The 16,279-nt window shown below is 43.1% G+C and overlaps 1 protein-coding gene across 1 annotated transcript; it reads right to left on the bottom strand.

Moving 5' to 3' along the window:
- Positions 1–80: 80 nt before the first annotated feature.
- On the bottom strand, positions 81–16,058 carry prdm15 (PR domain containing 15). The gene is made up of 24 exons (XM_052047986.1): positions 15,981–16,058; positions 15,427–15,466; positions 15,221–15,314; positions 14,255–14,408; positions 14,026–14,178; positions 13,831–13,936; positions 13,693–13,743; positions 12,501–12,695; positions 9,986–10,192; positions 9,793–9,887; positions 9,611–9,698; positions 8,816–8,983; positions 6,839–6,933; positions 6,629–6,760; positions 5,625–5,765; positions 5,372–5,535; positions 5,137–5,216; positions 4,862–4,981; positions 4,649–4,780; positions 4,484–4,567; positions 2,244–2,419; positions 2,080–2,160; positions 1,086–1,307; positions 81–800 (listed from the first exon to the last, which is right to left on the bottom strand). The coding sequence occupies exons 2-24, from the start codon at positions 15,455–15,457 to the stop codon at positions 264–266; spliced, it is 3,306 nt and encodes a 1,101-aa protein (XP_051903946.1). The 5' UTR covers positions 15,458–15,466; positions 15,981–16,058; the 3' UTR covers positions 81–263.
- Between the last annotated feature and the right edge of the window lie 221 nt (positions 16,059–16,279).

Genomic DNA, 16,279 nt, shown 5'->3' with positions numbered 1-16,279 from the left:
TGTTCTAGCGCTTCCATCTTGATAGCATGCACATTTCAATGACTGGTGAAGGATTTAAATGAAACATTAAAAACACTGAGTTTTTTTTCCCCCAAACAAGATTTAATTTACAATTTTAACATTTTGATTTTTCTGGAAAAAAAATCACTAGAATGGCACTAGAGAGGCATCTGGGTGACAATGATTCAAAACTATATACATTTTATAAACTTTACAATGACAAATGTTTGTACATGCAACCGCTTGGGGTGACCAGCGCCTCATTAGTAGCTAAACATCTGCTGTGTGGTGCCGCTTTGCTGCTGTGGTGTGGGCGGCTGACTCTGGCCTGGCTGCACTCCTTCGGGCCCCTGACGCTGGACCCCGTGAACCTCCCCCTGGGCGCCTTCAACCACAGGGGTGACTTGGCCACCCTCGGCCGTCGGTGATGGCCTCCAGGCTAGAGTCTGGGCTTCAAGCTGGTGACTCATGGGGTTGACTAGAGTGGCAAGGTTGATGAAATGTGAAACCGACTGGGCGGACTGTCCTCCAGGTGGAACGACAGATTCTGGACCTAGATCGGCGGGCCTGTTGTGGAGCATGGCCGAGCCGCTGACCGTGTCGAAAGTGACAGTGAGGATCGAGTTGTCCAGCGACAGGGGCCGGTCGCCGGCTGTCAGGTGCCCGACGGCAACGGGCTGCAAGCTTGTGAACTGAGCTGGGGTTGGGCTGTTGATGGGCGTAACCGTGATGTTGCTTAGCCCCACTGAGTTGTTGGGAGAGGGGGCGGATGCGGCGTTGGGGTCGGTGAGAACCACGACCTGAAATGATTTCAAGACGGGAATTACAGAAGCAAGATTTCTTCTGCAGCAGCAAACAAAAAGCATTTCTTTGAATAGAAAGACTTTATTTGGCAACTACATGTACTGATATGCTCCAATCGTGTACAAATCTCTCGGCTGTTGATCAGTCAGAAATGAACATTATCTGTGTCATGGTTCAGATCAGGGGATGTCGTTAATATTTGTCAGCTGTGAGAACTTTCTGTGATTAGTGGAGATCTAAATACATTTGACTCGTCAATTCAGGTGAATATGCAACCGTACCTGCTGGATACTCTGCACGGCAGAGCTCGTTTCTGTCTCCTCGCCAATGATTACAGTTTTGAATTCGGGCTGATGTTCATGTCTGGGCTCTGTGAAATCAACGTAATCATCTGATCCGGAGAGTTCTGGCTCGGGCGTGACTCTTAGCTTCTTCTTGGCCTGGCGGGTAGGTCGGCTGGGTCTTTCCTGGGACAGGCTGTCTTTTTCTAACGTCAGGCTTGGCTAAGGGATTGTGAGGTCATTCATTACATTTCACCAAATTTAAAAAAAAAAAACACCCACAGCCATATACTGTATTGGCCTGAATATACAGTAAGACGGCCCTGATTATAAGATGACGCCCTCTTTTTCAAGACTCAAGTTTGAAAAAAAAGACTTTTTGAACACCAAATTAATTTTTATACAGAAAATAATTACAGTACATCTGAAACAAATGATTCTAACAATATATTTGAGAGAAAAAGCATGTTATTTTGCTTCATTCAAATCTTAATATCTGAACATTTAAATATGTAAACTAAAATGCAATCACATTCGTAGTTGAATGGCTTCTGGTTTTTGAAATGTAAATGACATCATAACTTCTCCTCAGCTGCCCGTTAACCTGGCCGATCTTTGACCCACTTTTCTCCAGATTGTCGCTACGTTTCTCCATTTTCTGGTATCTCTTCCTTTCTTTTCTTTTCTTTCCTACCGCTATTTTATATTTTTCTTCTTCGCGCTACCGCAATTTTTATTTTTTCTTCTTCGTGACAGGGGTTCGCTTTGGCCCGAGAGTTAAGTTCAGCATTCGCTTCAATGGTATCTGGCGCCATCTAGCGTCGTAAATGGGTATAATGTCTAGACCCCGAATATAAAACGACCCCCACTTTTTCAGTCTTATATTCGGGCCAATACAGTAATATACAGTAACATGATGCAAAAAAAGGTTAGCCATGCTTGTGTATTTAGTGCATAAACCATAAGAAAAAGTGTTTTCAGGCTTCAATCTAACCTGCGCAATGCTGACAGACGGGTCATTGATTGTCGGGGGTTCCTGAAACTCATCAAAGTCATCAATTCTCACAGGGACAACCTTGAAACACAAAAAGCAAACAAAAAGAAAGGTTAATGTGTAATTGCGTCATCAAGTCCAACCAAACAAGCGATGCTGCTTACCTCAGGGTGTTTGCGGCGCAGGTGTCGGTTCATGGAGGCCCGTGTGGAAACCTTGGTGCCACAGAGGTTACATGACTGGGCCTCCACCTTTTCATGGGTCAGGTGCACATGCTTCTGCAGCATGTACTCCGTCAGATACTTTTTATCGCAGGTGGCGCAAGTCCAGGTCTTTCCCACTGTTGAGAGAGACAACATGAGAGAGGCTTGGCAAGGCGAGAAAGCAATCAGCGTTTATTTGTCCTCTAATGGAGAGTAAAACCATCCATCCGTTCATTTTCTGATCCGCGTATCCTCACAAGGGTCGCGGGTGTGCTGCAGGCTGTCTTTGAGCAGTAGGCCGGGTACACGCTGAACTGGTTGCCAGCCAATCGAGACACAACCATCCACGCTCACACTCACACCCAGGGACAGTTTAGAGTGTTCCATTAACCTGCCATGCATGTTTTTTGGAATGTGGGAAGTAATTGGAGTACCCGGAGAAAACCCACACAGGCACGAGGAGAACATGCAAACTCCACACAATGAGGCCAGAGCTGGAATTGAACCCTGCACCTCTGCAGTGTGAGGCTGATGTGCTACCCAGGTGACCTCACAGTGCCGCCCAACAGTAAAATGAAATAATAATAATAATAATAAAAATAAAAATAATAATCAAGTATACATTCATCAATCTTTCACTGATACAGGTCTGGTTGGGTCGGGTCTCAGAGGACAGGAACCTAAGCAGCGATTTCATCCAGTACTTCTCGGGCACACATGTCAAACTCAAGGCCTGGGGGCCAAAACCTGACCTGCCAACTTGCTTGATGCGCGCTAAAATCACGACCAAAATTTAATATTCTCATATGAAATAAATAAGAGACATATTGTAAGCCTTTTCTTGTAACCAAACCCTTCATTACAGTAACTTAAACAAGTCAAATAAACCACTATAATTTACTTTTTTGGTTTCGGTCATAACAGCCCTCCATGGGAAACGGTAACTAAAATGTGGCCCATGACAAAAATGAGTTTCACACCCCTGTTCTAGGGGGATGCCAAGGCATTCCTCGGCCATTCGGGTTACATCATTCTCCATCGTGTCCTGGTTTTTGCCTGGGGCCTCCTTCTTCCCAGTAGGTTGTGCCCAAAAGGCCTCACACCAGGGCATGTCAACTTCACTCATCACAACCAGATTCCCGAGGTTAAGAGACCTCATCCTTGTTGCCTCTTCGGGATGTGCCCTGACAGACCCCATGGGAGCAAATCAGGCAACCGGGTGACCGCTACTGAGCCCCGCCTCCAGGCATTTTTAAACAAGAATACTATAGCTACTCAATATACAGTGATTTCTTGAGAGTGGACAATTTTCTTTTTTTTCTTCGTTGTTCTTCAAAAAAAATTAGCTCATTACAAAACCCAAACGTGTGTTGAAAAACACTAAAATAATCTGCGAATGACTGATGGTCTTCTCAGTCCCAAAAGAAGTTGTAATGGCATCCCAATGACACAAGATGGCAGCAAAGCTCGCAAAACAGAGAGGACAATGACACTATAAACACCATGCTGGCCAAGTATGTTGTATAATGTATAATTCTGAACCCATGGTAAATAAACATTTGTGTTTAGTCGCTTGACTACTCAAAACAGACAAATCACTTTCATGTGAGGCTCATCAATAGTATTCGCTTGCATACTAGCTTAAAAAAGATGATAGCGCAAAGTGATGTGACAAACAATTTTGCACACTGGAAGTTGACACAAACAGTACAGTATTGCACAAAATAAATATTTGTCAATACATGCAGATGATTGTGTTCAGGATTAATAATCACCTTGCCTGTGACTCAATACCTTGAGAAACCAATCACATTCAACCTCGTGTGACATGGGAGTAAGCACACACCTGCCACTGTTTAAAGTGCCTTGGAAAATATCATGTCTATAGATGCCAGTACGGAATACACCAGGAAGGACAATTATCATCAAGTGGAGAAAATACGGCATGACGGTGATGTTACCAAGAAATGGCCGCCCCTCAAAAATTTATGAAAAGACAAGAAGAAAACAGGTCAGGGAGATTGCCAAAGAGCCCGACAGCAACATTGAAGAAGCAGGAAGCAATTTCGGGCAAGTACTTTGTGACAACTAGGCCTATGATTGGAAAAGCCAATCCACATTGATTTTATTTGTCATGTGCAACTGAGTGAGGCATATGAGCACCAACCGAAATAGATATTACCGGTAAATAGGATACTTGCCTGTATGAATGAGTTTGTGCGTCTCCAGAGTTGTTCTTTCACTGAATGTTTTGCCGCAAAGCTCACACATGAAGTCCTTTATACCTAAAGACACAGACATGCACAAGCAAAACATGATGCAATACATAGATCATTTTCACATCGCAAATTCAAACGATAACTCACCCGTATGTCGCTTATAATGTTTGAGCATGTTGACTTTCTGGGCAAACTTGCGGTTACATTCCTTACATTCGTACTCTTTAATGCCCTTGTGTAACTTCATGTGGTGCCGGAGGGCATGCTTGGTCTTCATACCTGGTCAGGGCACGCGGTAGGTTCCATCACGTCGAAATAATCCAAGTCACACAGATGCTCATGCACACAATAGGAGCTGACCTTTCCCACACTCGGCACAAAGGAAGTCTCGAATGTCATCGTGGACCCTCAGGTGCTCCTTCAGCATGTCCTTCCTCGCAAAGGATTTGCCACACTTGTCACAGCTGTGGCTCTTCACCCCTGCGGGATGTGCATACCTTTTACAGCCTTTCATATTTAGATTATACCAGATGTTTCTTCGCCACACCGTGCACTTAATACTTGTAAAAAGACGAGTGCACTGCATACTTTAAAAAAATCAAACACTGTACTGCAATACATTTGCATGATCTCACCAGTGTGGATGATTTTGTGCCTCTCCAGGTTACCGATACTGTTGAAGATTCGGCCACAAATTTCACAGGGATGGATATACCTATGGAAGAGGGAGAGATAAAGTACAAGAAAATAGATGTTTCGGTGGCATATCACACTACCCATGAACCTAACCTCTTTGAGGAAACTAGAGGAAAACCCACACAATAACATGCAAACTAACAGAAAGTATTTGCCAATAAGCACGCTCCTTACTTCTGCACGGCAGGGTCAGGCAGCTGCTCTCTGTGAATGACCAGGTGGGCGTTGTACGTGGCCTTGAGTGCAAAGCGACGGTTGCAGATCGCGCAGCCGTAGCCGCGCTCTTTGTGCTGCTCCGTGATGTGTTTCAGGTATTCTCGGCCCTTGGCAAACGACATCTGTGGACACGAGCAAAGGGCCCATCTGAATTCATGTGGGACCACATTGATAGCGTTATAACGTTTGGCCAACCAGGGGTTGGGCTAACCTGACATTTCTTGCAGTTGTACTTGTGGTGCTCGGGGTCATCTTCATCTTCTTCATCGTCCTTATCGTCGCTGTCGCCTGCTGAAATGCCGATCTTTTTAATGAAGTCTTCCCTCTCCTGCTCATCCATTAAGGCTATATCCTGCAACAAATACATTAATTTCATTTTTTTGTTTATTTTGGGTAAATAGAAACTGACAATCAAGCATTTGGAGAGAAAAAAACATCTCAACATGCAGTAGTGGTAATTTAATTACTTTACTAATATTGTCATTTTAATTACTGTTAATTTACTGTTTCAACAACAATTTAATTTGGGGAGAGATTTTTCGAGTTATGCTAAGAGCTAAAATTCTATACGCTGTTATGGCTGATTAATCAATTACTTTTCTTTATATTGTCTATGCATGTTTTACAGTTCTTATTAAGTTTTGATGTACGAAAGTTCGTTTTTGTAGTTTAGTACAAGCACAAGAGTCAGGTTTTGTTGGCTAGTTTGAGCCTTTCTCTATTTTTTTTTTAAACAGGATTCAGCAAAATCTACATAACCAATTGACATAATATAAAGAACACATTCAATTGTTGAGAACCCCAAGACAGGTGTAAATTCAAGAATTGAATGTAAAGTGTCATTTTTACAGTGCATTTATATTTGGGCTTTGTGAGCGGCAGTGCGGTGAAAAAAGTTGAGCAGATGGAGTCTCCAATTGGGCTTGCGTGAAGCGTGAAGATGTATGACCTTGCGCTGTGCTTTTTTTTTTTTTAACTAAATAAGTCCGAAGGACATGTTGAACAGTTTTTGGCTTGGACTCCTACTGAGTCATTTTTAGTTCCAATAGCTATTTTAAGAAAGAGAAAAGCCCCACCAATTTTTTTAATAGGATGGTGATTGGATATTTTTTGGAAATAATCCTAATCTTCATAATCTAAATAAACAACCACTGTCACTTTAATTCAAATGAATTCAAGAAGAGGCTGCAAATGGGAAAGCGATCGATGACTGACCTTGAAGTGAACATGAATATGATCGCGCAGCACGTCCACTCGGAAGAACTTGCGGCCGCAGATCTCGCAAGTGTACTTCTTATCGCCGTGAGTGAGCAGATGTTTGTTCATGTTACTTCGGCAGGAGAACACCTGTTCATACATTTGAGAATAAATGGTCAACTCCTTGGATCATGTACGAGTTGCTGCACGAGCAGGTAGAGAGCTCGCCTTGCCACAGATGGGACACGGCGATGGTTCCTTTCTGTACTTGGTGGCTTCTTCCCCATTGGTCTCCAACTCTTCTCTCTTCATGTGCTTTGGCCCTGTTTGAATGTAGTATTATATAAGGTCTTAAAGGGAATTATTCATTCATCTTCCGAGCCGCTCGATCCTCACTAGGGTCGCGGGGGGTGCTGGAGCCTATCCCAGCTGTCTTCGGGCAGTAGGCGGGGAACACCCTGAATCGGTTGCCAGCCAATCGCAGGGCACACAGAAACGAACAACCATTCGCACTCACACTCACACCTAGGGACAATTTGGAGTGTTCAATCAGCCGGCCACGCATGTTTTTGGAATGTGGGAGGAAACCGGAGCACCCGGAGAAAACCCACGCAGGCCCAGGGGAAAACATGCAAACTCCACACAGGGAGGCCGGAGCTGGAATCGAACCCGGTACCTCTGCACTGCAAAGCCGACGTGCTAACCACTGGACTACTGGGCCGCCCTAAAGGGAATTATCATCCAGTATTATCATCACAAGGGTCACAAGGGTTGCTGGAGCCTATCCCAGCTGTCTTCAGGCAGAAGGCAGGGGAGACCCTCAACCGGTTGCCAACCAATCGCGGGGCACACAGAGACGAACAACCATCCACGCTCACACTTGCACCTCGGTACAATTTTGAGTGTTCAATCAGCCTGCCATGCATGTGTTTGGAATGTGGGAGGAATACGGAAAACCCAGAGAAAAACCACACAGGCTATGCATCATGGTCACGAACGCTGTACAACATTTACATGAGACAGAACTGTACCTTTAAACTGAGTCATTTGCATCATAGTCTGACAAGTGGATATGACGTAAGCTGTAATTACTTGTCTATTTTGGCTAGGGATGGCGGAGTACTGATACCAGGTTTCGGTATCAGGCCAATACAAGCCTTATTTTAAGGTATCCAAACTCGCAGAGGCTGCTGATACCAGTCAACGATACCAGTCGCTGCTGCCCTCTTGTGGCCGTTCTACTATTAGGAAGTAAATGGCATGCATGGCTGACAGAATGTTTTTCTAAATTCAAGGATTTTAACTCCATTCATAGCCAGCTATATTGATCTACAGTAGCTGGACAAATTCCCCTGGCTTAGACATACTAATGAAGGTGTAAAATATACCATCTGCATTGTGCCAACTTGAAATGAGCTTCAGACCCCACTATTAAGATGTGGAGAACTTGTTTTCTTTGCTCAAATGTGTATTATCAGATCAAAAATACACTATCTAGGTGGCATCAGGATGATTAAAATGTCTCAATATCGGAGGTGTTTAATTTTTCTGGAAGGTGAAGTGAGGTACTTGGACATTTGCTGCATGGCGACCAGCCCAGGATACACTTGACTACAAAGAGCGCATGAAACATTTTATATCGTCAAAACCACAAGGCTAAAATGTGTTGCCTCTGCCTACAAAATGATTAATTGAATTGCGTTCAAATATAATTTAACAAGGACATATTTAACACACAATGCCCTTTTGTCATTTAGTTTGATATGAATACCCTTTCAGTATTTTTAAATGTTCCACTTCAGTAAATTGCCATTCGACAAAAATAAAATGTTAAATAATAAAACACATGTTTCTGTAAATCATTTACCGGTGGTTGTTTAAGCCAGTGGGGTCCAACGGCCAAAATGGTACCACCTTTATCTTAATTTGAGCCAAGAAAAACACCCTGAAGCCTACACCGCACTGCGAGACAATGATAGGAATTTCCTGAGTAAACAGACTCTTACGGCAATGTTGTACTTCTTCAGCTATGACCCAGGCTATTTTTGCAGACAGGTATTAGAACAGCAGGTGCGCCATGTCACACAGCCCACACGTCTCAAAGAACTCCCTGAACTTGCATGACTAAACACCCCACCGTGTCAAATGTTTCAAGAACGATACACCCTTAAAAGGCATGAATAAGGAATGCATTGCCCCTCTCACCAATGCCGTGCCGCCTGTGGTGCTCTTGCATGACGTCTTTGCGGTAGAACATCTTGTTGCAGATTTCACAGGAGTAGAGCTTCTCTCCGTGCTTCTTCTTGTGCTTGGACAGGTTGCTGTTAGTGGAGAAGAAGCGGGAGCAGATATCGCACTGGAATGTCTTGTCGTCTGGAGAAAAGCGGGATGGTTAAAGCAATTCATTTTGTTGTCTGGAGAAACGATGATGATAATACAATTCATAAAATGTATTATTATTAATATTATCATTTCATATTCATGCACTGCGGGTTGGCTGGCAAACACTCCAGGGTGTGTGTTCTCTTATCTTGGCACCCAAGCAGGCATAGGCATCAGCCTATTGGGCCCTAACTAAGACATATTGTCTAGAAAATGGATGGATGGATTTAATCCTACCAGAGAGACTGACTTGGGCCATAACCCGAGAAAATATGCAAATGAATGCACTTGACATTTTGAATGATCAAACATTATACAAATAATATCCAGTTCGTTCAAAATAAATCTGATTCTGTACTGTACTGAATGACACTAACACATTTTTTTTAAAGTTTATTCCACAGTATGAAGCGTGAAGAGCAGAATGTGTACACCCTGAATTTGTCACAAGTACGGTATATTACAATTACTGAAAAGGGTATTGAGTCTTCCTTTTTATTTTGGACCGTCTATTTAACAATTCGATCAATGCACTGAGCATGCGCTGAATAGAGGCCCATTAGCAAGTCTCTGAAGGTTTACCATTAAAAAAAAAAAAAGTGAACAGAACACCCTTACCTGTCCTGCAGTTGTGGAATTTCAAGGCATTTTCCAGGCGGAAGGATTTTTCACAAGTGTTGCATTTATATTTATATTCTAGGTCAGGCTGTTCGATGCACAAAAACAAAACAAAGCAAAACATGTTTTTTAACCAGGTGTATGATAATTGTCCATTGAAATATTTCTGCATCATTTCCCACCGCATTTTTACTGTGCTTGTAAGAGATGTGCTGCTTCAGACTCTCCTTTCGACTGAACAACTTGTCACACTCGTCACACTTAAACAGTTTATCACCTGGAGACATGAAATATGAATATTTTTAATTGTATTTCCCAAATAGAGGCAAGTAACTAATCATCGTTACCAAAGCCAAAGCAAAACTGTCCCAGTACCGTGTGATCGGATATGTCGGTTCAGGTTACTGCTGTTCTGAAAGACCTTGTTGCACAGGGAACAGCGGTACACCCTCTTGTGCTCGCGACCTTTGTGTCTCTTGTGCGTAATCCCGGCATCTGAAGCCCCAAGATGTCGGCTTTTCTCTGGAGCAACTGCTAACTCAGAAACAAGCGACTCTGGGCTCGCCACGGGTGGCTTCACATCTGCACACGTGAAGAAAAGCAATGAAGAAATCCATGTTGTATATTGTCAAGATTGACGCAAAATTCTGGAAATGTTTCATGTACGGTAATTACAACAAGTCAAGTCAAGTCAACAGTATTTATAGAGCACTTTCAAACAGCCATCGCTGCATACAAAGTGCTGTACATGGAGCGATTTGACATACACAATAAACAGTAAGACGAATCGGTAATAAAGGCGGTAGAAAGCACCAAGCAGTAAAATCAAGAACAAATCTAAGTCATGCTGAGTCGAATGCCAAAGAATACAAGTGAGTTTTGAGGAGGGCTTTAAAGATGGGCAGCGAGGAGGCTTGCCGAATGTTCAGTGGGAGGTCATTCCAGAGAGAGGGACCAGCAACAGAAAAGGCTCGATCCCCTCTGAGCCTCAGTTTAGTTCTTGGTACTTCTAACAAAGACTGGTCCACGGACCTGAGGCGCCGGGCAGGTGTGTAGGGGCGGATGAGCTCAGAGAGGTAAGGTGGCGCGAGATTATTCAGAGATTTGAAAACAAAGAGGAGGATCTTGAAAATAACTCTAAAATGAATGGGGAGCCAGTGAAGGGATGCCAGAGCAGGAGTTATATGCTCTCTCTTACGAGTACCAGTCAAGAGGCAAGCAGCGGCATTCTGGACCAGCTGAAGGCGCTTTATGGAGGACTGGCTGACTCCAAAGTACAGGGCATTGCAGTAATCCAGCCGGGATGTGACAAAGGCATGAATTACTGTCTCAAAGTGTTCATGTGAGAGGAGAGGTTTTATTTTGGCCAGCTATCTATGGTGAAAGAAGCTTGATTTAACAACGGCACCAATTTGCCGATCGAGTTTGAAATCACTGTCCAGTTTAAGGCCCAAGTTTGAGACCGTTGATTTCAGATAAGGAGACAGGGGGCCCAAGTCTACAGGATGGAATGTACAAGGGCCACTGGGACCAAACAATATCACCTATGTCTTCTTTTCGTTGAATTTCAAGAAATTTTGTGCCATCCAGGTTTTGATTTCTTCCAGACAGGATAGGAGTGGCCTTAATGAGAAGGCGTCTTTCTTGCTCAGTGGGACATAGATCTGGCAGTCATCTGCATAGCAGTGGAAGGGAATACCATGTTTCCTTAAGATGGAACCCAATGGGAGCAGATACAGCGAGAACAGCAGAGGCCCCAGAATTGAGCCCTGTGGAACACCACATGACAGGGGAGCAGTGCATGACTCAGAGCAGCCAAGGCTGACACAAAAGGTCCTGTCAGCTAGATGGGACCTAAACCACTCAAGAGCACTGCCACCAATGCCCACCAAGTGTTGCAAACGAGTCAGCACAATACTATGATCCACTGTATCAAATGCTGCAGTTAAGTCCAATAAAACCAGACACACGTGGTCTCCAGAGTGATTTGCCAGGAGGATGTCATTAGAAACGCGTAACAGGGCTGACTCCGTGCTATGCATCGTCTTGAAACCTGACTGGAAGACCTCCAAGATGTTATGTTCATCCAAGAAAAGTTTCAACTGCATGTGCACCACTTTTTCCAGAACTTTGTAAATGAAGGGCAGTTTGGAAATGGGCCTGTAACTGTAACAACAATGATAACTGGTGAACACGAGTAACATCTATTTTGCTTACTGAAAAGACAACCAAAGGCAAACATTTTGCAATACTGTAATATTTTCTTTGTGCCCACTATATTCTGATCGATATTCCATTTCTGGAATAAGAATTAAGAAAATTAATCCATGCAGTTAAATTTTTTCGGGATTTTTTGCATTTTGGCGGGCTGCCATTTCAGCCTTCTACTGCCTCAGCTGTTGACTGAAATTTAAGTCCAACTAGGGAGGGCATGAACATTATTGCAAAGACAATTTTGCCTCGAGTTACACAATGTCATTTACACACATGGGCACACACAAAATTCTTTCTTCCCTTGGCATTCTTCCTTGGTAATTTCGACGTGAACTTCTACCACCATTCACAGAAATACTCAGCAGCTTCACCGTTACTCAACATGTCAACTTAACCACCCATGCTCTGGACTTCATCTGCTCCAGGATTCAATCCAGACCATCTCTCTGGATCCGATCCAACGATAACCCCACATTTATCTCAGTCAACAACTCCCCATCCCAGACTGCCCCAATTCCCCCATGGTGTACCCCGAGGTTCAGAAACAACAACAGCGCAAACATTTTTAACACATTCGAGTCATATTATAGAAATGGTCGAGAACAACAATTGTCAATGACGCTGCAGCATGGCAGATAAGATAGATAAAGCGGCAGATGGCTTCTCTTTTCCTCACCTTTACTCCTGGTTGCAGAGGCAACAGGTCTAGTCCTGCACCCTTTGGCTTTCCTTCCACGAGTTAGCCCTCTCTTCACAGGAGGCTGAGCAGCGGCGGATTGAAGCTCCTCGCTGGGCCCTGCTGTGCTCTCCTCCTGTGGTCGTAAGGAGTCTTCTGGAAGCTCAGTGGAGGCCGTCACCTGCCTGACAGCTTCTGTCATGTCAGATGAGAGCCGAGAAAAACAAACGCCAAAGAACAAAGTGACTAAAAACCGCATCGTTATTATACATAAACAAAGAGCCAGTGGTCTGGACCATTTGTGAGTACATCGTTTTAAATAGAGAGTCAATGTGACCTGCTTTCTTATTTAGAATGCACACAAAGAAAGGTCCATAACGCCTTCTCCAAGGTAAAAAATGAGCCTGTTTGAGATCAAATTTAAAGCTTTTCCAGCACCTAATACCCGTTGTTTCTAATTCATGGCTCATACCGGTAACGTTGATCATTTACCAAGCAATGGCATGAAATTGTACACATTCATCCACCTTCTCGACTGGTTATCCCGTTCGGGGACAGGGCGAGCTGCAGCTGGAGCTAGCTTACTATAGATGGAAAAACAGTCTACACTCTGGACTAGTCACATGTCAATCTTGTTGAATGATGACTGATTTCTATTTCCTTTTTACTATTTACTTACCTTACTTTCTGTCAAATTATTACTGTATATGTTTTATGTTCAATAAACAAACGAAACGAAACGAAAACGAAACCATACACAAAGAGTCAACCATCCATTCACATTCACACCACCGCTGAGCGCAAACTGAACTTGCCCTCACTTTCCATGCAGAAGTCAGGCGTATGAACCACGGCACTGTCATGCCTATATAGTTCCCACATTTAAACAAAAACTGAAATATGCCTTACAATAAATGCAGGTTTATGCCTATTTGATGGTCAACAAGCAAACTACTGACTCAGATTATAACAAATCAATGATTTCAAGCACCCTTTGGAACACAGTGAAAAGTGTTACTATTATCTAACTGCATCTATATTTTTTAAGGATTGGCTTTATGACTCCTTGCACTGTCTTTACAACCCAGGAAGTTATGATAGCCTCCCACTACACACAATTCCATAGAGACCGAATTAGTACTATCCACACTGTCACTTACATCGTAGCTCACAATTGTTAGAACTGCATTACCATTGAAGTTCATCACAGGGGGTGGAGAGGAGCTGGTTTTGACGTAAGTCTCTGTACAGATCCAGAAGAGAGTCAGAAACGACTACCTGGTTATTATCGAAAATACCATTCAAACATCATAAATACAATGTTACGAACCTTGAGGTGGCAGTGGCTGAACTGGAAGCTTGAGCAAAGGCTTCTCCATCTTTTTGGCATAGAAGGCTCCATACCAGACCCTCAGCTCTGCTCCTGGCAGCACATCCTGCTCAACAAACAGCAGAAGTAGAAAGGATGAGCTTTTTGTGTACACACACGCACACAAGGCTATTGGGATTGAGTGTGTATACAAACCTGGGATGTGTTGAAAAACACCTCATCGTCCTGCTGGTAAGCTGTTAGATTCTGGTGTTGGTGATCTGTGGCAGGTCGTACCAGCATCATCCAATTACAGTCATCTTCACTACTACAGTCAAAACACACCACTAGCCCATCCTTCTGGAATATCTGCTCATCCGAGGGGAGAGATATGGTGAGACCAAAGTCGCAATCTGCAAATATCTCAGAAATCACATGAACATACTTTCAAGGGAAACAATCCTTCTGTATCTAAAACAGGGACCCGCTTCGCCTCAAAGGGCCCAAAACGAGTCCTTTTGACGAGCAGTCGCTGGACGAAAACTCCCTCACCGCCTTCTGCCACTGGCCTGATCTCCAGGCTATTTGGAATTGAGGAACTGAAACAGGATGGAAGTCAAGTATTTTTTTTTCTTAAATTGGACCTGCACTTCTTCAAAATTGGGTACATCAGGACATTATGATGAGAGCTAATACAAAAGAGCGATCAAAAATATTGCTAGAAACCGAGTTTTGATAGACATTATCGGAGCTGCAGTAATGTAGTGATAGATGTTACTGTGTGTGTCGTTTGCAGTAATGATGAAGTGTACTTCCTCATACAGACAGCTATTTCTTCTGTAAAACAGGATCTTACGTACCTTAATTAGTGTTGTAATTGTTTTATGTTAATGCTTGTTAAATTGTCACATTTTTTTCATATTAAAATGCATCCTTTTAGCCAAGGTTTGTATGCCAAGCGGAGTTTTTTTTTTTTACATTATTGGTGATGTATGTATAATGATTTTAAAGGGACAAATTGGGTGTGGAAGAGTTTCTTTAAAATCAATTTGACAAATGAATCTTAAAACTGACTGGTGTGATATGCAGAGGTTGCAGAAAAATAAAACCGCTTCACTGTGCATCCCTATTATTGTTAAAGTACAGTACGTCTTTTTTACAAGATTGTGAAAAAAACGCATGTACCAAATGAAATGTCCAGTGAGTTTATACGTGTGTGTGCATTATGAGACTTGTAAATCCAACATAATTAGTTTTATACTTGTGCTTGATTTATAATATGGCCCATTTAAAGGTTTGGAAGTTCTGTAAAGTGAGGTTAGATGTCAGTTTCACACTTCTGCTTGTTTTACTATGCAAAACTCAAAGAGAGTGATGAATTCCAGTCATATTTAATTAGGTGCATGCTCACCGGGCCCGACTGAGGACAAAAGAGTCCTGGACGGTCACCAGGGGTCCTAATTCAGGGCACTCAGAGTCATGGTACTGCCCACAATCCTCACACCCTAAATCACACACGCACACGCACACCTGTCAATGTATAAATATGCACACACACACACGGAAACACACTCTCATTGTGACACTTATACCATTTTGAAGGGGATCTATACTCACAGATGCACTCCTCTGGAGTCTGAGCAGCCATTCTGTAAACCTATCAACAAATAAAGGGAACGTTGAAACAAGTAGGGAGCCAAAGAGTTGGCAGTTGTCATATGAGAGGGAAAAAAACCCAGACGGCCTATACTGATATAAATGAAATGATGCGTCTGTAGATACATTTAATGCGGGCTATGCAGCTGTACTGAATGCACAAACAAAACAGTATTTTGACAACATGAACCAAGTGACATAGTTGCAACCAACATGTTAACGTGAACAGTCCGAGTAGATCCAGGATTTCAACTGCTCCCAAAGTGTAGCCGGGTTTTAACTCCGATCTGAGCGTCTGGTCTCGAACAAAAATGTAACAAAGAACAGGCGGCATGGCGGATGGACGGGAGACGCAAAGAGCCAAACCGGAGTCGCAGTGCCTCGCGTCTAGCAAACAGCAATGGAGACGACAAGGGAAACTCGCAACGAATCAAACAAACCGCCTACACGTTTTCTATTCAACTGTGGCAAGAATTTGCCGGAGCTCGACGTAAATTGAGGGTTATATATCTTACCTTTTCTGCAAAAGACACTTCATTTATCAAATCCTGACTCCGGGTTCCAATCCGCTCCAGAAACGGCGCAGGACCGGAAATGAGGCGCCTGTTGCATTGTGGGAGTTGTAGGCAAATTTGAATTTATCCACCGTTTAACGTTAATTTTGGTATTGTCAACGCAGTGGAATTCTAATTGAGCTTTTAAATTAAAATTATTTAAATGTAATACAATTTACAATGTATGTATAACCGTATAATAAACTTACACTATAGTAAAAAATGTTTATATTAAATTATGGTACAGGGTGTTCTTGGTT

The sequence above is a fragment of the Hippocampus zosterae genome, chromosome 16 (assembly GCF_025434085.1).
Source record: "Hippocampus zosterae strain Florida chromosome 16, ASM2543408v3, whole genome shotgun sequence".
Lineage (NCBI taxonomy): Eukaryota > Metazoa > Chordata > Actinopteri > Syngnathiformes > Syngnathidae > Hippocampus > Hippocampus zosterae.
The sequence above is the reverse complement of the archived record's forward strand: the minus strand, read 5'-3'. Positions and strand labels throughout refer to the sequence as shown.

What these genes read in the sequence shown, in the direction of transcription:
- prdm15 (XM_052047986.1), bottom strand. Translation starts at nt 15,457, where the DNA reads ATGGCTGCTCAGACTCCAGAGGAGTGCATCT. An exon ending in ATTCCACAACTGCAGGACAG is followed by an intron (nt 8,984 to 9,610) that starts GTAAGGGTGTTC and finishes GCTTTTCTCCAG; the next exon opens with ACGACAAGACATTCCAGTGC. An exon ending in CGTCTGTCAGCATTGCGCAG is followed by an intron (nt 1,308 to 2,079) that starts GTTAGATTGAAG and finishes ACAATCCCTTAG; the next exon opens with CCAAGCCTGACGTTAGAAAA.